This window comes from Hoplias malabaricus, chromosome 15 (genome assembly GCF_029633855.1).
Source record: "Hoplias malabaricus isolate fHopMal1 chromosome 15, fHopMal1.hap1, whole genome shotgun sequence".
NCBI lineage: Eukaryota > Metazoa > Chordata > Actinopteri > Characiformes > Erythrinidae > Hoplias > Hoplias malabaricus.
The window spans coordinates 25,866,970-25,889,499 of NC_089814.1; the positions used below are offsets into that span (position 1 = coordinate 25,866,970).

Consider the following 22,530-nt stretch of genomic DNA (forward strand, 5'->3'; position numbering starts at 1 on the left):
ATAACATTGTCAAGCAGCAACTAGAATACAAACTTTGTGATGAGAGATACTATGAAAGTGAAGGAATTCTTCTCACTTGGAGAAAGACTAACAGGGAAAACAAAATGTTCCTAGATTGTCCCGAGTTGGACTATAACACATTGTTCTTTTGAAGCTCAATGTAACATTGTTTTGACTAACAAACATAGCAAGACCAAGACATAACCCTGAATGACTCTTGGGTGGGAAAACTGAGAAAATGATACAGAGTGTCCTCCACCATTAAAGGTGGTAGCAGCTTGGTCGGGTCATTTACTGTAGGTCTGTGGTAATTACATTATCATGAAGACATAAAAACCTTAAATTAAAAAGGACTTTGAAATGTCATGAAAGTAAGGCTCGTTTCTTGAAGAAAGCATCATTGATGTAGTCTTTGTTTTCTGAAAATATTGCAAAAACAAATTGTTTATTAAGTTGTGAATATGCATACAGTCACTTCACCCACCCAAGACTCAGTCAGCAGCTCTGGGGTCCATTGTCCTGTTTCTCTGGCCAAAATGAGGTGTTTCTACCAAACTGCTGGAAATGTTTTAAGGTTCAAGTCGTGAAGCAAAGCCATGTTGATAGTGGTTGCTTTAATGTAGATGGAATCATTAATCTATTAAACTTGTGCTCAAAAGGACAGTAAACTGAAGGGCAACATTGGGCAGGAAATGTAAAGTACTTGTTTCTTTAACAGAGAGGGGGTCTTTAATGGTGTTTTTCCACTAGAGTCCAGCTCTACTCTACTCGGCTTTAAGCTTGCAGCTTTTCCACTAGCACAGCTCAAAATGTCGCAAAACCCAGTCTCTAACGGGAATCACAGGCTCAGAAAAACACAACAATGACGGCGGTAAATGTAGGCGTTGTTGTCTCATCGTGTATTCGGTTTATTTTTTGGACTGAACACGGCTCTGCGGCCCAGTTCTCACAGATCAGTTTTACTTGTTGCACTTTCGCTGGAAATTTTCTCCGGCCATTGGCCCAAGGAGCATTTAAACTCTTCAAAACACCTTCAGGTAAATTTATGAGCTGCCGTGTTGAGTCCGATAAAAATGAAAGCTAATGTAAACTTAAGAGATTTTACAAGCGGTGAGTTTGTGCTGGATTTGATTGAGCTCTGCATTTCGTGGTGATTGACATGTCTCTCTGGCCAATCTGTGCTCTGCAGGTTTACATGTCAACATTTAGTATCTAGCATCCTAAATTAGAACAGGGTTATTTTTTTATCTGAAGGTTTAACGATTAGAGTTGGGTTTCTGAACTCATCTAAGTCTTTTTAAGCCTAGACTAGGCCTGTGATTACTTCAGTGGTGATTTACAACAGTGTAATTGTTATGTTAATAAAGACTTACTACTGAAAAGCCTTTTTAGGATAGGATTAAGATTAATCTGGGATCAGGAATCTAGTGTTGAGGGTAATGTTTTATATCTGGAAGGGCAAATTTATCATAAGTTCATGCAGATATAAAGGCACTACTTAAGGCTATCTGAAAATATGCTTTTAATTTATACCGAGTTATACACGTTGAGAGCGAGGTATTTCAGAACTGTTCATGAAATGTTTGAACATTTTAGATGTTAAAAGGACTGAATACAGAATAAACACTGATGGTGAGTTCTCAGGACTTACAGTAAACTACATAAACATCTTAGTGTATGTGTCTGCATATTTCTCTGCCCCAGCATTGTTGAAATAGTGGTAAAATAAGATCTGAACTATTTTTTTAAGACAGACCACCTTGGAAAGACATTTTCAAAGTACACAAACAACCCACTGAGCAAATCCATTGTTTCTATGTTCACAAAACAATACTGATTCAGTATCAGAGCATTGCTTTCATTTGGCAACGACATGTAAAGAATGTAGATCTTGTATTGCCCAGGTGCAAAGTATTGCAAGTTTTCTCTGAGATAAAACAATGCTCCGTTAATGTTCAATTTAGTTTTCAGTCGTACATTTTGAATAACCTTTGGTCAAAAGCTAAATGCCTATGTGTTCCCTGGAAAACTGAGAATGTGAAAACACTGAAATGCACCTCCACCCCTCAAACACAACCAACCATACTGTCCATAGCAGACAATGTAATCCAAGTAACATTCCCATAAAAAGTTGAAATGTCTAGAGACTTCGCAAAGCATGACAAAAAGTGACAACCACCCCCCACCCCTTACACCCAGCATCCACTACATTAAAATAAGTGGTGCTTTTCAGAATTCTCTCATACTACACACTTACACAAACCCAAAACCAGTTGGGTTATTTGAGTTTTTGCATATACAGCAAAGTAAAATTATGGACCACAGGGCAATCCTGTCGGTCCAATGGACCCATCCATGCTTCCCCTCACTAATACATTCTTTAGTTGCTAGAATCAACAAGTTTTATAGAATGCCATTGAGCAGAACAAAATTGTCCAGACCAGAGCATAAACACCTTCATCTCATATTGGGTGGGGGGATGTTTGGTTATATGACCAAAAGTTTGTACCCGTGTTCTTCTTCTGAAATTAAGATTAATACTTTGGGGGTTTGATGCATTCAGCCTTTAAAGCATTACTGATAATGGTTATTAATTTTTTGGATCATTAATTCTGGATCACAAGTGACACACTAGTTCATCTCAAAGATAATAAATGAAGTGCAAGAGAATACAGAGCTCAGTGCTGGGGGGGCTTTAAAAATGTATATTCTGGGGAATGGTGACCCTAAGCTCATCTGTAGCTGCTCCATAGTGTCTCATTTTTTATGTAAATTATATACATTTTGTGTTAAAGCCTGTGGCCAACATTTATACATTTTAGAAATAGTCAAATTCATCAGCTACTTTCTAGGGGTGTGCAAAAACTATGAGGCATAGTGTAATTAATTATATTCATAGTTGCTTTAGATTGGAAGTGTTTTTTTCCCCCTTCTGTATGAGCAAGCATTAATATTTTTGACAAATTCAGTGGAGAGATGTGAGCTACAATTTCTGATTAAATCAGTGCAGTTTTGGTCAGTGTTCTGTAAAGCTTGACCAACAGTATTTTATGAAAGAATGCAGTTGTTGGCGAAGCATGGATGGGTCAGTTCTCTTTAACACTGCATTCCTACACTCTCAGTGCCCATTTTAGGTCACAAAGCCCCACACATTCTATCTCACGCGTCTTACAGTATTTAGATACAGTATTTACATGTAACGACAGTTCCGCTAGATATTATGCCAACGTATACTCAAGTGCCAAGATTGTAACATTGGTATATGTGCACTACAGAGAGAAAAAGCCTAATCAAATTACATTTGGAAAAAAAAAAAAAAAAATTGTAGTGCAATAAATGCAAAAATCGGTTGCCAATACATTTGGTCCTAAACTCTGGAGGAATAAAACGCCACCAGAGAATACTGTACAAAAAAGTTAGTTAATCATAACTGACAGGCCTTTGTTCTGTACAAGGAATAAAATATCACTAAAATGTAGTGCATTTCAACACCCCATTAGTGTCCCACAAAAAGAGTGTATAGAAGAGCCTAACATGGAATAAAGTAATCCTTCACCTGTATGTATATATATATATATATATATATATATATATGTGTGTGTGTGTGTGTGTGTGTGGGTGTGTTTGTATGTATGAGAGAGAGAGAGAGTTCAGATGAGGATTTCCACCATCTCGTTATCCACATCCTGCTGTGGCAGTGGCTGAGGCAGGGGTTGTTGAGGAAGAGACTGTACAGGGGCTCTTCTCTCTAGAGTGCTGCTGTGGAACACAGGAACATCTGCAGGAACACAAACCAAACTATTTAATTTTGCTATAATGATATACTTGGAAATATGACAAAACACAGAAAAAGTTTTATTCATTTCCAGAACACACTACTCCAAAAAAACAAATGTTAAAGTTTCATTTTAGTATAAATGTTCAACAACAATTCCAATGAAGTTGGGACATTGTGTAAAACAAATAAACACAGAATATGACGATTTGCAAATTCTTTTCAACCTATATTCAATTGAACACACTACAAAGACAAAATATTTAATGTTCAAACGGATATACTTCATTTTTTTTTTTTTTGCAAATATTCACTCATTTTAAATTTGAGGCCTGCAACACATTCCAAAAGAGTTGGGACTGGGGCAAGTTTAACACTGTGTTACACCTTTCCTTTTAACAACACTCAATAAGCACTGGTGGCCTGAGGACACTAATTGTTGAAGCTTGGTGGAATTTCCCATTCTTGCTTGATGTACAACTTCAGTTGCTGAACAGTCCGTGGTCTCTGTTGTCATATTTTGCACTTCATAACGTGCCACACATTTTCAATAGGAGACAGGTTTGGGCTGTATGCAGGTCAGTCTAGTACCTGCACTCTTTTACTACAAAGCCATGCTGTTGTAATATGTGCAGAATGTGGCTTGGCATTGTCTTGCTGAAATAAGCAAGGATGTCCCTGAAAAAGACATTGCTTGGATGGCAGCATATGTTGCTCCAAAACCTGTAAGTACCTTTAAGTAGCATTAATAGTGCCTTCACAGATGTGCAAGTTACCCATGCCATCAGAGATGCTGGCTTTTGAACTTGCGCTGATAAGAATCCAGACAATCCTTTTCCTCTTTGGCCCGGAGTACACGATATCCATGATTTCCAAAAACAATTTGAAATGTGGACTCGTCAGACCACAGGACACTTTCCCACTTTGTGTCAATCCATCTCAGATGAGCTCGGGCCCAGAGAAGCCGGTGGCGTTTCTAGGTGTTGTTGATATATGACTTTAGCTTTGCATGGTAGAGTTTTAACATGCACTAGTAGATGGAGCGACGAACTGTGTTCACTGACAATGAACAGAATGATGTCAATTTTTAATGTAGTGCCGCCTGAGGGATCGAAGGTCACGGGCGATCAATGCTGGTTTTCTGCCTTGCCACTTACTTGCAGAGATTTATCCAGATTCTCTGAATCTTTTGATGATATTATGGACTGTAGATGATGAAACCCTTATATTCCTTACAATTGTATTTTGAGAAACATTGTTCTTAAACTGTTGGACGATTTGCTCACACAGTTGTTCACAGAGTGGTGAACCTCGCCCCATCCTTGCTTGTGAACGACTGAGCCCTTTGGGGATGCTCACTTTATACTCAATCATGACACTTACCTGTTTCCAATTCACCTGTTCACCTGTGGAATGTTCCAAACAGGTGTTTTCTGAGCATTCCTCAACTTTCCCAGTCTTTTGTTGCCCCTGTCCCAACTCGTTCTTTTAGAACGTGTTGCAGGCCTCAAATTCAAAATGAGTGAATATTTTTTTCCTTTAAAAACCCTTAAAGCATCACAGTAAATTAAAAGTAAATAAATAAAAACAAATACAAAATAGTTGCTGTGCTGCGTCAGTGTAGTCTGCTAGGGTTAGAGCTCACTGGCACTCTCTGCATTTTTTAATTTCCTTGTATTCAACAAGGTGCTTCTGCTTGAGGTGGTGAAACATTAGTTGTTTCTCCCCTTCTGTTGTTACAGGTTTTGTTCATATCTTACATATTACCATGGTTTGTTGTATATCTGATATTTTGTAAACACACCACCTCTTCCCTTTTTTTAAATTGTGTAAAACATTACACCAGTATTTTCACAAACAATACAATATGGAACAACTCTAATAACAGTTAAAATGTCTGCTCTCCATAATAATTTTTTGATTGCCCAGGCTAATAGTCTTTTATATCCCAACTGTACACAATATAAACAGGTGTAGCATTAGCTGAGCTGTTTGAAAATCTTGTGTGTAAATGTGTGTTACCTGCAATGCGGTCTGGGATGTACACAGGGCTTGGGCTGCTGATGCGGTTGTTTGCTATGCTCTGCAGGGCTGGCGTGCTGGGCTTGCTCGTCTCCTGGCTCTTATCCGTCTGAGTGCAGCTGTCCCGGCTGCCTGTCTTTGAATGAGTGGCGGCTGGCATAGGGGTGGAGGGCAGCACAGGAGACGGAGAGGAGGAGATAGACTCGGTTCTCAGAGAGTCACCTCGAAACTCTGGCCCCAGTAACACACCTGAAACCAGCAGTGGGGAGTGAGAGGTGTAAACAAGGCAGATGGTCCAGAATTAACTGACAAATTAAAAGGAGAATGAATGATATTCTGTCAAGGTCCTTTCACATGCTTTTTACAGCAGGAGGTTGTCTGTCAGACACGCTCTCATAGCGAGAAGTATTCAGAATGCTTTGGGAAAGGGGAAATTGCTGTGCAGGAAATAGAGGGAATTCTCCAGAACATTAGTGGCTCTATTCACACATGCACTCACTTAGACTTTACCCAAAGTCTCTACTCAGGTGCTAGCTGGATGAAGTCAGCGTAAAGTCGAGGACAACTGTTGCAGGCTCATACTTGCAGCTGTTCCTGGTCAAGTCCAGAATATTTCTTGGTAACCGTGCCTGTGTGAAAAGGTACATGTGTGCAACTAATTCTTCTCTTTCATGTTTCCTCTGTCCTATTTCCAACCATTTGAGATGGCCAAGGGTGTTCAAAAACACAAACATATTTTTGTATTTCTTTGATTTACATAATCATATTTCAAATCATAAGATGGGATAAAATGGGAGTGATCACTGGGAACACTGGGAGCTGGAGTTCTGTATGTCTTCCACTCTAAACTGTACATTTGATATAGTATCACACCCTGGAGAGGATATCATTCCTTCCATCAACATATCTAACACTTGATTCCACTGTAGAGATTGTGCTTACCCAGACTGCCCTTCCAGCTGCGGTCTTCTCTGCGCTCCTCAGTGATGGGGCTGCTGCCGCTGAGCCCCAGTGAGTGCGAGAGGAGGCCGGAGCCACTGGAGCTGCCTGTACCCGTGGCAATGGACATAAGGGATTTGGAGGGCCGCATTGTGGCCGGCCCGTCTGCTTTGCTGCCGGGCTCCTTCCTTGAGCGCTGGTGCAGGACCTTGATCATTGCATCCTTCTCAATGATCTGTGCATGCAGGTTCTTGATGCGACTCTCCATGTCCAGGCAGCGGCGGTTGGCCATCAGGATCTCCTCCTCCTCCTTCTGGATGCGTGCCTCCACCGAGGTGTCATAGCTGCTGCTGGGTGAATGGCTGATGATGGCTGCTGATGTGTCCCTGCCAGAAGAAAAGAGTAAACGATGGAGGTGAGGTATGATTATGCACATCTATAAGATCATCATGTCAATTCTGCTTCTTTAATCTCCTAAATGTTCTTATGTCTTTCTAAGAAAATGTAAATAAGGTCACTTTTTGTAGCCTGCAGCACTCAGGCTAAAGACAGGTCTCCTAAGACCCTTTCTCCTATTCAGTAGTTTATGTAGTGTATAATACTTTGAACACTGGGTTGGGAAGACCTGCTTTGTATCTACACTCGCTGTTCATTTTATCAGCTCCACTGACCATACAGAAGCAATTTTGTAGTTCAACAATTAGACTGTAGTACAACTGTTTTTGCATAATTTCTCACCCCCATTTTCACCCTGTTCTTCAATGGTCTACACCACCACAGAGCAGCTATGATTTGCTGAAAAATGATTCAGTGCTGCAGTGGCACTGATGTGGTGATGTGTGTGTGTTGTGCTAGTATGAGTGGATCAGATCAGTGTCGCAACCAAAAATGTCCTCCAACAGCGTTCTGCGTGAACTGAGAAAGGACTAGAGCAGAACCAACATAGACTGCAACTGATTAAGATTAAGAATGTAGATACAAGGTAGGTGTTGCTAATCCAGTGATTGTTCAGTGTATGTCCAAAGTTCCAAAAGTGTCCAGTGTGGGCAAATTCAACAGTGCATGCACAGCTTATATAATCTCCATAAAAGAATCTGAAGCTGTTATCAAAACAAACCACGACAAGCTGCCTCTTACTCCCCTTGACTTCAGAAAATTTGTAGATGCCCACAGGCCATTAGTATATCCTTCTGAAAAAATACAGGAATCTTACAAATTTGTATCATTTCCCTGCTCCAACTGCCTCAGTAAACCAGCTGATTAACGGGCCTCTCATATCCTAAAGTAGGCTGGTCAGCAGTGGCTACCCATGGTTCTTCTGACTCACATTAAGTGAACATGATTAACGTGCGAATGTATATTTACCTCTGTGTGGCAACGGAGGCAGCAGCATCCAGAGCAAACTGTCTCATTACACTCTCTTCCAAGTACTTCTGCTCCCATTTGGTCATGTCTGCCTCCAGGGCCAGAATCCTCTCCTCTTTCTCCCGCAGGTGCTCCATCAGGGCCACGGTGCTGTACTCTGGGCTGACGGGGGTCTGCGGACCGCCCTGCCTCTGTGGAGCACAGAGAGAGAGGAATGCTATAGGCATTAAAAGTGTATGACTTATGAGCTAGTATTAAAAAGCCTAAATAAGAGGACTGGTCTCAGTCCAGATTCCTCTGATCATTGCCAGTACAACTGATTTGAGATCAACACTACTACTCTAATTGGTATATTCAATACACTGTAAGAAGGCAGTACTCAATTCCTGAGATGGTCTGTCAGCTACTTGGGAGTTCTTATTCACTTTAATAGTTCGCAGTTAGTCCTAATGTGCACTGAAACACAATGAACAGTCTTTGCAATGTTAATAAAGACATGAACAAAATATAAGTGTGGATTGTTAATGTACTTTTACAGACATTATTTATCTACTTGACTGCTGATCATGTTAAGTTTATTCATTTGAAGTTTATTTTATTTTATAGTTCACAGTGCAGTATAATGGCTTAAACATATGGATTAATCTGTGAGACATTTAGGCTACATTCACATCACAAGACACATTAATCAGTAGCCTGAAATGGCATACATTCATACATTTATGCGGCTCTAGCTTAAATGGCCAGAGTAGTGCAGGATGTAGGTCCTTACAGAACAGCTTCTACAGCCAAGTACTGTATATGTCTAACACAAATACATTTATATTTAGTGATCTCCTGCACTGCACCTTTTCTAACATTCAGTGCGTTATTTTGGTGTAAAAGCCATAGTTTCACCCCCTGTGCATGAAATATATTCAGAATTCACATTCATGTCACAGCCAATGAACTGGGTATGTGTCTGATGTAGAAAGTGACTCAAATCTGACTTGGAAAGATCAAATTTGACATGTCCACACAGCTTTGATCATTAAGGATCATGTTTAAAACACTACCGAACTAGTCTCAACTATGCCTGCTGTACTCTTTAACTTTTAAAGTGTGTATGTCAGTGTGTCAGTTTGTGAGACAGTGGCTACATGTGAGATAGAAACAGTTTACCCCACACACACTTCCAGTGGAGATTCTGTAGCAGTCAGTACAGGGACAGCATTAAAGTGCGTGTGCAGCAGCATCCAACAACGTGGACAAAACAGTACTCAGAATTCGCTCATGGCATTACAAATATATTAAAAACTCTTGAAATCTATATTGTTGTAGTTCAATTAAAAATATGTATCTTTATCTTTGTTGATATTTTTAGTTTACTATTTCATTTGAACAGAGCAGCTGTCCTCCACACTGTGCGAAAATGTCATGATAAATGGACCAATAGAAATGCTCCAAACTTGGAATCCATTTTTTTTTTAATGAATTCCATAGAAAGTTAAGAAGATTTTCCCTTTCTCTCGTAAATTAGCTATTTTGGGAGATACATGATTTAATTGAACAGCGATGATATGCTTCATGTGAATGGTGTGCTCATAATGCAAAAAGCTTTCATGACTGGTAATATGAATTTACCCTTATTCAGAAATGACTGTGGTTTGATAGGTGTCTTGATGGTGAACTTTTTTCAGAAACAATTTGGATATTTTGAGTGACTGTTGACTTCCAGGATTTGTTAGCAGCATTAGCCACACAGAGCTTTTGTCATAAAGTAAAACTCTGCTTTAAAATATGTTTTGGTTAGAATTAGAATAATTTTATTGGCCACTGTGCTTGCACACAGGAATATTTTCTATGCATTTAACCCAATCTGTGCAGTGAATCACACATTTACACACACACCCTAATAAACACAAGGGGCTGCCCTTGTTGATCAACTTCTTTGGTCTGTATTCATTTACATGATATTAAAAACTAATCCAGCTTGAACGTTCTTATTTTTCTTAAGATTTATGAAACCTATGCAGAGATGCATAATCAGAACTGGCTAAGATCAGATATGCAAGGTTTTTGTCTAAATAAACGTGATAATTTAGACCACATAATCACATAAAAATTGGCCACTGATCAGCGTTACATTAGAATTCATGATTACTGCCTAGTTACAGTTAATATCTTTATGAAGTCCAGCACTATATTCATCATTCATAACAGCATAACATTTACTGACGTAATTTCATATATTCCAGGACATTGTATACATTAAAATAATAGGCTCATAATCTACACTCATTTGTTGGAAAGTGTATTTGTGGATGTGCTTATCCTATCAAGTGTTTCTGTTTAAAACAGAGCTTAGCCATCATCCAACTTGCTTGTATAAATGTAGTGCCTGATTACCAGGTTTCAAACACACTACAAAGGTTTCAGAGGATGTCTAGTGTCGGGGCCCCTAATGGAGAACACAGCTGTTCGCTCTTCCTAACGTGCCCTCCTCCCTCTCTCTCTCATACACACAGTGCGAGCTGCAACCTTTCTCCCAGATTAAGGATCGTGTAAAAACACTACCGAACATTTGTATTGGGCGCACAGGAAGAATAGAGTGGAACTGGAGAAATAAAACATCTGCAGCTCCTGCTGACTGCAGCTGAGTCTCAGTTATGCCTGCTGTAGTCTTTCACATGTGTGTATGTGAGTGTGTGAGCCAGTGGCTACATGTGGGAGAGAAACAGTTTACAGGGACAGCATTAAAGTGTGTGTGCAGCAGGATCCAACAACATGGACAAAACCGTACTCAGAATTCTCTCATGGCTTAAGGGGCGTCAGACTGTGGGTGATGGTGGATGCTGATGGCTGGGGCTGGGGGTGGGGGGAGTGTTGTAGAGTGTGTTGTGGGGTCGTTGGCAGGGCAGACCTAGCTAAAATGAACACGAAATTAGGCTTTCTGAAATGTAGTAATGAAAGCAGCTATCAGTCTCAGGGAGTAAATTTCTCAATCGCTATGAAAGCGAGCCATTCCCCACAGGTTCTGTTTTGTTTAGTGTGAGTTTAAATATATTAATCATGTGTCTAAAAGAACAAGCGTAAATTTGAGAATCTGTTAAGTCGCGAGGTATTGACCTTGTGTAACGACACATCCGGGTCCAAACCGTTGCTCAGTATGACAACTTAGTGATTTTACTGCTAGATTTAGCGACTTTTCAGACCTTCTGCTGAGTTTTTTTTAAATAATTTTAAAAAACTAAAGCAAAAAAACAGACTAGCACCAAATCTATTGACTTTCTGTACAAATCTTTGACATCTCTTACAGTTGATTATCTCTGGTAGCACATCTCGTTTACAACATAGGGACAGACCGTGAGCAGGAGACACAGCTCTCCCTATGCGGCCCCTCTGCTCCCAGAGACGGAGCTGCGGAAGCTCTCTCCTCCGCAGCTTCTCTGCTCCCAAAAATGGAGCAGCCCATTCAGTCCGCCCAGCAGCTCTCACACACATTAGAATGAGCTGTGAATGTACAATCTGTGCGGCCAAAGACACACATTTGCTTCTGTTTACGTTTCAATTATGGCTTTTTCTGAACTCCTGAACAGAGATCACAAAATTGAGCGAGACATTCAGCTGTATTCAAACAGTAAACACACATCTTATGAATGTATGACAAGGGACCTTAGGTGCGATGGGACATCACAGTTTCCTTGTACTCCACTTTTGGAGTCATAGCAAATTCAACTGTAGAAAAATCGCTAAAACGAGTATCAGGTTTAGCAAAGCTCTAGGCCAGGGGTCGGCAACTCTTTATCCCTCTGATGCGGCTCAGCTTTTGAAAATAATTACCGAGTATTTAATTAAAATGTAATTTATTTTAGTTTGTTCATTTTCAAAATGTAATTCTATGAAGATTATGGCAATCTTGTAACATTTAAAATATTTTGTCGCTCTTAATACACGTCACAACTTCCAATCTGCAAACCCATGCCAGTGTGCAGTTTCTTGAACTTTTTGACCGCTGACTGCACAACGGCAGTAAAAGGATGATGGCACGCAGAGAGAGGACAGCATTTTTGTTTGCTGCCAGTGGAGAATTTAAGTTTGGCTTTTTTTTCCCCATTACTACAAGGACTCAAATAGACATTGAGTATTTTACTTAACCTTCAACCCAACGTCTTTTTTTAAAAACCCTGTTATATTCAGTGTTATTTCATGTAAAATTTCAAAAGGGTTTTGTGGCTCCCAGTGTTTTCTTTACTGTGTGAAACTGGTCCAAATGGCTCTGAGTGGTAAAGGTTGACGACCCCTGCTCTAGGCTCATGGTTCTATTGCCAAAAAGCAAAAAATTCAATTCAGTTGAAGAAATTATTTAATGCTGCTGCTGTTAGCTGTCTTTGGGGCATTGTTTTATTGTCTGGTTTTATGATTATATACTGTCAAGCCACTTACGAACTAGAGAATTTAAATAAAATCTAGATTACTTCTTGATGCCTGTTTTGGAGATGAGCAGAAATGGTTACATGTGGCATGGTGGGGGTAACATAATTTTATTACAGTTGCCTACATATTTTTCTACCTGAATCTAAGGGGAAAGGAATGTTCACTCAGAATACTTTTTTTCCTTCAATCCCTGCAATCTACATTTGTGGTCATTTATGAAGGACAAGGTGATAGTCAAAACCAAAAGTATTTAAATCATTGTCTGTCAGTTTTGTGTTTAGGCTTGTCGAGTATTCTGTTAGTGCACCCGGTGTGTGTGGGGGATGTGAATGGCGTGCTCATGTAAAATGTTTTAATGTACAAATACATTGTTGTATAAACTTCATTACATAAGTCTGCTGCTGGATGTTAACTGGAGTGCACAGAGGAGAAGGGGGACCAAACATGTGTTCTGCTAATAAAATCTGATTATTATTAAAAAAAAAAAAAAAAAACTTTTATTGCTGTAAGAATCATTTGTATTTTATAGTGATTTTACAAGCCAAAACAAGTTCACTGCCCAGACTGTAAATTTTTAACAACTTCACGACTGGTTTATATTTACATCCTTCAGGCCAAGCTAATGCAAATTCCTTTGATAGTTGTGTACGGAGTGGGCTTTGCTGTGTGTGTTTGTGTTGCACCTGCTGCATCCTGAGTGATTCCAGCTCTCTCTCCAAGCGTGTGCGAAGCCGATGCTCTAACTGCTCTCTCTTCTCACATGCAGCCTGAAGCTGAGCCAGTGCCTGCTGCATCCGCTCCACTTTCTCCACATAGACCTGCTTCTTCTTCAGCTACACACACACACAGATAGATACAGAACATACAGGTGAGACCCAATGCTCTTTCCCCAACTGACAAACCCCACCTTACAATAACCTCCTTGTGTTCTTCAGTCCCCTTCCCCCAAAACTCTGCTTTCAAATCCACCAGGAACTATAATTGTAGCCCAAATGAATGGCCCAATTTAGATCAGAGGGCAAATGCGACAGAGAAGAAGTAGAGAAATAGGACAAGTATGTGGCTCCTGTTTAGACAGGGCTGGCCTGGCCTGGTTGGTGGGTGGATTTTGGGGGGGGGGGGGGTGTTAAGAATTCAGCCATCTTCAAGTCCTTTCATGGCACACAACTCAAGAGGCTTTGTTTGGGGAACAAGCGGCCGTTTGTGACCAGGGCCTGAGGAAAGTGGAACAGGCCGGTGCATTTCGGGATGGCTTTAGCAGCAGCCAGAAGGCCATCTGGGGCTGAAACTGTGGAGGCCACACACACACACACACAAACCCCAACTGTTCCAAATACACTCAGACTTCAAAACTCACAAGAGTCAATACTGGTTCAGCCGTTCATTCTCTCTCTCTATTGTTTCTCTCCATTTCTTTGTGTCTCCCTTTTTATATCATTTAATTATACCCCCCCCCCCATTGGCATCAATGCCGAATTGCACTCAGCCATTTGTGTTAGTTCAAAATAAAATAGCAAAAACAGATGTTGACCAACAGATAAGTTCCTCTCTCTTCTTGCTATGTGCCCTCGCTGAGGCTGTGTGAGTGTCTGGCTGTCCTGTGTTTAGTGAGCTTGTTTGGATTCAGTGAAGGTCATGGCCAGCCGCTCACTCAAGCTTGAAGATTTTAACTGCGCCTGTGTGAAGTTGACAAGAAAAACATCAAAGCTGCCATCTGCAGGGAGGGTGGAGCCAAAAGTTAAATTGTGGTCAGCATTAAGGTAGCAGGGTGGCCGCTGACTTTTTTGCGTAATCCTTATTAAACTCATTAAACTGAAGGTAGCAACAGAAAATGAAAACTCCAAAACTCTTTTTGATTAAATGGTGTGAACAGAATAACTGTGGTGTGGGTAATACATTCAGCATTTAGCCAAAACAACAGCAATGCCCAACAACTCACAACCTTAAAGCCCTTCAGTTTCTGATTGTCCAGAAAGATTTTTGAAGGGAAATTTTTGAAGACATGTTTCAATAAGAGTGATGGCAAACATAAAAAGTTACTCTAGAGTATAGCCCTATGACTCAGCAAAGTACTCAGGGCAATGAAGAAAAACCCTAAATTCCTGAGAGCTCCTCTGAGAACATTCTCAGCTTTAAACTGAACCAGATACTGCAGCCTTTGGCTACAGGTTGAAAAGTGTCCACAAGGGGGCAGGCGCGCGCGCACACACACACACACACACACACACACACACACACACACACACACACAATGATAAATGATCCCAGACTTAACTGAAAGCATACCACTCAGTACCCTCATAAGCTGCAGAAATATGCTGAGCAGGCCACAGCTGAAAGTAGTGAGCTCACCTCCTCCTCCAATTTGACTACTTTAGCCTGAGCGTTGTTCAGTGCCTGGTCGCGGATCTCGATGTGCCTGCGCTGGTCTTCATTGGTGGAGCGCAGCGCATTTAGCTCCATCTCAAGTTTCTCCTTTTCCCGCTGAGTCTCTTTGTCTATAGAGTGGCCCAACAGTGAAAGACAATTAGCTTATTTCAAGTGGCCTTTTCAGCCCTTTGCTGGACTAAACAAGTACTCGAGATATATATAATCTTCTACATTCCTATTTTTAATATTGCAGTGTGTTAAGCTTAGCCATAAGACATAACTATAGTTATCTCCAGTGGGAATACTGCAACAAACAGCATATGATGACAGTTTTTTTAAGTAAGACTTATTTGATAGATACTTGATAACTAGCACTAAATCCTACAGTAACAGTAACCCTACACTAAGTACAGTTCTGGTGTTTCTAGATGGCATGTTGAAAGAATTTCTGGATGAATCACTCACTCTGAACCAGAAGCTGTGAGATGGTTTTGCGGTTGTCCTCTGTGCCCTCACACTCTTTGGCTGCTAGCTGCTTGTTGGCAGTCTCCATACGTTCTACAATGGGAAAAGAACTTTTGTCACATCAAATCTCCTTTTTTATGCACTCTTTTCAACACTTACTGCATAAGCTTTGATACATGTGTTACATCAAATCCATGTTAGAAGCCATGCAGAACTGTAATGCAGAGTTGTGGACAGGAGGATTTAATTTTACTTTTATCTTACCACTCTCCGATCCTGAAATCAATTATAAATGAACATATGTTAATCCAAATTTTTACTAGCATGGACAAAGTAAAGCACTGAATTTATTTGATTCAAATGTGCGCATCATGTAAAAGTAAACAGAAAGACAACATTGTGTTCTTGTATTTTGTTGCTGTGGAAATTACATTCACATTTTCATTGTGTAAATTAAATGCATTATTTCTTCCATGTGAGCTCTGTATCTTTTTTAATGGTTACAGATGTGGTGTACAATGTTCCCTTTTCCTTAGCAAATATGCTGGAAATTTCTCTGGACATCTATGCACACGAAACACCAATGGGTCCGGTTGCTCAGCAAATTGAAAAACAAAACAAAAATTTTATATGAATCCTGATTCCCATGGAGCAGACTTAGTCATAATTCAGCAAGTGCTGTTAAGTTCGATAAAAGGTCTGATTCAACAAAAGGACAATTATACTGCAGGGGTTGCTTTTTGCAATAGCACCACGTTAATCAAGAAAGCAGGGCAGACGTTAAAACAATATTTTCTGCATGTTAAGTAAACTAGGCTCTGCGATGAGGATTCCAGAACCCAAATCTACACTCCTTAACATCCTAGATCCATAGTATTCAATGGAAATTTAGATTTTCTTTTCGGAAAAAAAAGGGGCGTGTATCTTTCTTGTGTGAATGAGAAACAGTGAGGAAGAATGGAGGTCAAGAGGCAGAGAGAGGGAGCAAGAGAGAACGAGAGAGAGAGGGGGGGCTTATGCTGTAAAATTCTCCGGCCTCCCTGTGGACTTCGAGTCTGGGCTCAGTGCCATAAATCAGGGATTTCTCTGTTCTCTGCTGCTCCAAAGAACAACTATGAGACAGAATGGTTGAGGTGGCCGTGCTCAGCCTGTTCTCAGGCACTGAGCGAGCAAACAGAGAGGCCTTTGCTTTGGGTTGAGTGGAAATAAAAACATTTAAGAAAACAGAACGGAGGAAGTGACATGCAGGAAAATATTTAGCTGAGGTCAAGTTGCTTTTGACAATAAAATAAATCAATAAAAAACACTAATTGTACATTACAGGTAAAATTTTTTAGTTAAAGTTAGGGTTCAAACTTAAATTAATTTCTGTAACAGTGCAGCCACTCAGACATTAAACTTAAACTACTGAATGTAGTCATTCATTTTCAGTCATTTCCCTACAGAAATAATCTCCACGCAATGAAATCATTAGCCTTTTACTAACACCTAGTGAACTGCATGTATTAGAGCTTCCTGCAATTTATACACTGTCATTAACCCCCATTTGAGGGACCCACTCACGTGTGTAGCATGCACTAGATCATTCAAGTAGTCTAGACTTGCTGATCATATGTGAGCAACATAAATGTCATAATCCTATATAATCACTTTTATAAATAGTGATTGGTGCATTTTGATCAAAATGAGATTGCTTCCTTTTGTTAAGATAAAACAATAAAACAATTGTAGTTGTTCAGCCCTAGCAGAGTTTAGTTCCAAACTGTCCTGTTAAAGTAGAACTCAAACTCAGCTACAACCTGGGCAGCTCTTCTTACAGCTTACCTCTCAGGTCCCTGTTGAAGTCATGAAGCCGGCGCACCTCCAGCTCCAGCTTGTTCCTCATGGTCTTCTCCAGGGCCTCCCTCTTAGACGATGACTTTGCCAGGTTCTCATATGCCTCAGAAACCAGCTGGATCTCCGTCTCCAGCTACAAAAGGAGAGGAACTTACATGGTTTAACCTTTTAAAGTCACAGTGGTATCTGACAGTGACAAAAAGCATGCTGTTTTATTATATGGATTTTTCCACAAAAGTAGTAGAAACAATTAAGAAAGCCCAGAAGTGGAAGTTCTTTACAATTTCTACCGATACCCCATGATATAACACATCAAATAAATAAATAAATCAAGCAATAAAACATAACACCCATCATTATAAGAGGAGTTATTTCATTAAGATTATATCAGACATGCTAAAGTTATCAAACTAAAATTTTTTTTTTTTAAAACAGTCATTTTGTAATTATACTTTAATAGTATAGCAGATTATAGTTAAGTATACGTTCTGACCATTAAAACCAACTGACTGAAAATTGGCATACTTGTTTTATTATATCTGATGACATGATCAATAGCATGAGCTGCTGGAGCCACCCTTTCCCTCTTGTAAATAACTCTAGAGTACTACTTCTGAGAATTACACAGCTTGATGCTACATCCTAACATGGTGTTGGGGAATGATTACACTTTACTGGCCAAACTGGAGCCAAAGACTGACTGTTGGTATATAACCAAACACACTGTTGGTATATGCCTGCTTAATAGTCTAAAATTAATCTTAAAATTAAAGTGAAATAGATGTGCAATTTCTCGACAGTTTGAGATACACTTGTTTCAAACACTCTTAAAACAAGTTTAAAAGTGAGGGCATTTAACTGTTCACTGCCAGATGAGTCTTAACATGAATCACCACAAATAAGATTTATGCAGAGATCAATTTTCTGAGCAGAGATATCAAGTTACCGGTTTTTACCAGGGCATACAGGCCAAGCTGGTGGCTACATTCAAATACTTACATTTATAAAAATGGTATTAAGTCCTTCTGCATATTCCTACATCCATAAGAAGGGCATGCCATTTTGATATGCACTCTGGAAATGCAGAACCCAAGGTAAACAACGAGGAAATGAGGCTATATGCACCAAGCAGGAGCTTAATTTGTGTGAATATAGGAAACAGGGAGAGGAGGCTATTTAAAGCAGCTTGGTCTTTTTTGCTGTTTTTTTACTGGTCAAATGGTTAACAGCGTACAGATGCTAAATAGTGATCCAGACACTTATTCGCTATGTATACATTCAAAGATTTTCACCAAGAAAATTTAATTCATTCTGATAATAGATTACAACTGAGGTGTTTGTATGCATACACTTTATAAATCTGATGCCAATTACTGTTTGTATGCACACTATGTACATTAATTAGTGTACATGAAGCACAATTTAGTGTAAAGGTTACCATGACAACAAGCATCACATGAGTCCAGACCCAATGTTTTAATACGGTGTGCTTGTGTTTGTAGTTACTTTAAAATTATGGCAGACTTAGGAGTACTTGAGATGTACTTATTAAACAAAGGGCATAAAGAAAAAGACGTAATTTCCTGCAACATTCCGCAAAATTCCAAAAATAAACATCATTCTGACCCGCCAAAAATAACATGAAACCTCTGGAGTAAAAAATTCAGTAAAGATTTTTGTGTGAAAAGTGAGAAAGATTTGTACAGAAGGAATTCACAGATTGAGTGAAAGCAAAACTTCCTTATGGCATGGCAGTCATTTGTGGTTATATGCGACGTAATGAACGATAATCTGACCCACGCAGAACATAGCGTTATACATAGTGTAAGTAAATGCATATGTGCAGAATATACTCAGCATCTGATTGGAAATGTTCTGGGATACAGCAGTTTCCATGGCTATTATTTTTGTATTTAATGGATTATTTAAAGGATAATCCTGCTTGTTCAATCAGAAATAATAATAGGATTGGCTCCATTGGACTACTCTATTGTGAATGAAGTGTTAAGCATGGACATATTCTACTCTAACTGAGCTATTAGTTGAATAAATAATGGATAATCCGGATGCAATGAGGACCTCCTAAAAATCCAGTACCCAGTGGAAGGAATCATATCGAATATCGTTCCAAAGCTATTAATGCATGCCTTCTTGAACTCTTGGTCACAAACCGACATCCCTGAGATCATAACATTAGGTTCCTGACGTGTCTTACCCTCTGCAGCTTGGACACCTTCTCTCCACACACCTCCATCTCCTGCTTGAGGTGTCGATTCTCCTCTGTAAGCATGTCCACCATCTGTTGGGCACGGGCCAGAATGGCGTAGGGGTCACCCTGGATCGAATGAGGGTGCGGGAAATGTTGCCCAGGGCCCTGCTGCTGTTGCTGTGGGTGAAACGGGTGCTGATGCATGTGGAGACCCCGGGGGGCCGAGCCATAAGGATCATGAGGAAAGCCATGGCCTCGCTGGTGTGGTGGCGGGTGGCCTGGTCCATATGGCTCTCCCTGGTGTGAACCTGGTCCTTGAGGGCTCCGAGGGCCCATAGGGAATGGCGGCTCCCCTTGGTGGCCCATGCCTTGTGGAGGATGGGACGAGGCCAAGATGCTGCTCAGGGTGGAGGACTGGGCACGGGACAGTGAGCCTACTGAGGTAACAGAGGAGGTGGGGCTGTGGTGATGGATTGGCCTCTGAGAGTGGACTGAGTTTTCCTTACTGGAGCTGAGGAGAACAGAGCAGCCAAGGGGTTTTATTGACCCATGCTTATTTAAAGTCACTGTACATTTGCCACACTGAACAGCACGTTACATCAGCACTTCATTATGACCAATATCACATTTATGAAATAGCAGATTCATTGTGATGGCTCTTAATGACGCAGGCAAGTGCATGAGTCTGACTAGTGTCACTGATACTTTATACATTTACACAGCAGGTGTCTCAAACAATAATTCATGTCAACATTCCTGTTTCTATGGAACATAACAGAGAGACAGTCATGCTGTAACTTGCAGTGGCTGAATACTAAAATTTGGGCCACATTCTTTTCCAGTGTGACACACTGGCTCTGAGGTTAATGAATTGAAGGAAAACAGGCAAAACTGGCTCTTCCTTCAACGCCTGACAACATGTTCCAGCATTTCAGGGAAAGGCCATTCAAAGGGAAATTCAACCTGTTCCCCCTTGTCGACACTACACAACATTTACCTGTTGATTATAAGGTTGCTCAAAGGCTAATTTGGAGCACTGATTAACAATATGTACATTTACGTACATTCTAGTTAATGTACATTATACTCTTTTCCCAAAAGAACATTTCAACTTCAGTGCCTCCATTAACCTTTCTTAGCATATGATTAAGTCTCCTTGTCCCAATTCTGTAAATTAATAAAACTATATCAACGTCAACAAGGGTGCCATTACATGTCATCATTGTCAAAATAAACATGCATCTCCAAAATAGTAATTTTATAGAAGGAAGAAAAAAAACTTTCTTAAATTTCAGTGGATCTCAATCTGAAAAGTGGCACTGGACAATAATTCAATATCAGTATATATCACATTATATCATGTTTCAATAACAATGATATGATTTTTATATACATTCTCAATATTTCAATATATAATATTTACAGCACCTGTTTCTGACCAGCTGTCATTACAGAGCACTGCCATTAGGTTATTGCGCTCAATTTTAAAGTTAGTTTAATAATATTATTATTGACAAGGCCAAGAAGTTGTTGTTTGATGGTGATGTCATGTTTCTTGTTGATCTTGGAAGTTTTTCAGTGGAATTTATACTGTCCAAATCGATATCAGAATTATATTGTATCAACCAAAATTAAGTAATATATCGTGATATAAATTTTGGCCATATCATCCAGCCCTAGTAAAAAGATTTATTCCATTTCTATTGGTCCATTCTTCGCTGCTGGGTTCAAATGTAGTAAACTGAAAATACATGTTTCTCTTTAGACAATGACATTTTTTTTACTTTTTTGCTTTTTTTATTGTTACTGCTAAGGAACATACTCCAGGACCAGTATTTGGGAAATTATGTGGCAGAAAATAGTAACTATATTACATTTACATTATTTAGCAGATATATAACTCTTTAGATATGTAATGGCTTAAATCAGCTATTTTTTCTCTTTCATCTGGTGTTGTGTATCCCAAATATAAAAAAAAAAAAAAAACACACTTCCATTTCCATGCTCTGATCACATGCATTTTCTGAAGAAATTTCAACCAGCCTAAAAATTACACAACCATGACCGTTCACATAACACTTCACTCACACAGACACTCACCGGAAGGAGCCATACTCGGGTGGCGGCTGGTAACGGACGTGGGGCACCTCACCTCTCCCCTGCTGGCCTGCAGCGCGATGATCTGAAAAGTAATGTCCTGGCTCCTGATGCTGCGGCTGATGGTGGTGCTGCTGCTGTTGTTTGGGTAGTGAGGGAATGCCCTTAAAAGGGTAGTCAGGTGGTGGACCCCTGTACTGACCTGCAGGTTTGTAATAGTCCCCTGGTGGACCAGGAGGGGGCATCTGAGGCGAAAGCGGGGCACTTGTTACAGGTGCATGGGCTTTGACACCACTGGTGGCCAAAGACAGCTGCATGAGCCTCTCACTGAGTGATCGCACATGGCCCTGCTTTAGGTCTTTAAGCCCGTCGTCTTGATGCACCTTCCCTGCGCTAACCCGCTGTACGGCAGGCCGGCCCTCTGGGGGCCGCACCTTTTGATTGGAGACTCCGGTCACATAGAATGCGGCACCGAGTTGTGGCTGCTGTGGCTGTGGTGGCTGGTGTCCACGAAAATACTGTGACTGCACTTTGGCCTCCTCATAGGATGGCAGATCTTCAGGGTTTGGCCCTTGTCCGGAGATGCAGCCACCACCAGATGTTCCTCCACTGCCTCCTCCAGCACGAGGATTGAGCTGCTTCTCCATGCCACTGTCCACCTGCAGCTCCTGGCCCTGCGGCTCCTGCCGCGCGATGTGTGTGACCATGGAGTGCTCGTCCCCGGGACCTCCTGGACCTGGGTATCCACTCAAAGGACCTTGTTGCTGTTGCTGCTGCTGTTGCTGTTGTTGTTGCTGCTGCTGCTGCTGCTGTTGCAGGGCGAGGTAGTTCCGGCTTTCGCCATAGCGCATCTGCTCCTGCAGGAGGCGCTGTAGAACGGTATGGCTTCCACCACTGCCGCCACCGCCGCCGCCGGATGACTCTTCGGAAACCGAGGACGCTGCTGCCCTCATCTCCGCTTCTCGCTTGCCGCCCACCTCATGGAAGGAGGAGCTTCGTCCCCGGTCCACACCCCCTGAAAATGGCAATGAGAGTC

At 40.7% G+C, this 22,530-nt stretch overlaps 1 protein-coding gene across 3 annotated transcripts in view; it reads right to left on the minus strand.

The window, feature by feature from the left end:
• Positions 1-7: 7 nt before the first annotated feature.
• The window catches only part of amot (angiomotin), a 41,004-nt gene continuing 18,481 nt past the window's right edge, over positions 8-22,530 (minus strand). For all 3 annotated transcript variants that reach the window (XM_066645394.1, XM_066645393.1, XM_066645395.1), the window contains 10 exons: positions 21,498-22,509; positions 19,404-19,908; positions 17,177-17,321; positions 15,353-15,445; positions 14,870-15,015; positions 13,201-13,350; positions 8,102-8,292; positions 6,740-7,122; positions 5,798-6,046; positions 8-3,778 (listed from right to left, as the gene is read on the minus strand). In XM_066645394.1, coding sequence (XP_066501491.1) covers positions 3,651-3,778; positions 5,798-6,046; positions 6,740-7,122; positions 8,102-8,292; positions 13,201-13,350; positions 14,870-15,015; positions 15,353-15,445; positions 17,177-17,321; positions 19,404-19,908; positions 21,498-22,509 — 3,002 coding nt within the window. In that variant the 3' untranslated portion in view covers positions 8-3,650. The remainder of the gene's footprint in view (positions 3,779-5,797; positions 6,047-6,739; positions 7,123-8,101; positions 8,293-13,200; positions 13,351-14,869; positions 15,016-15,352; positions 15,446-17,176; positions 17,322-19,403; positions 19,909-21,497; positions 22,510-22,530) is intronic.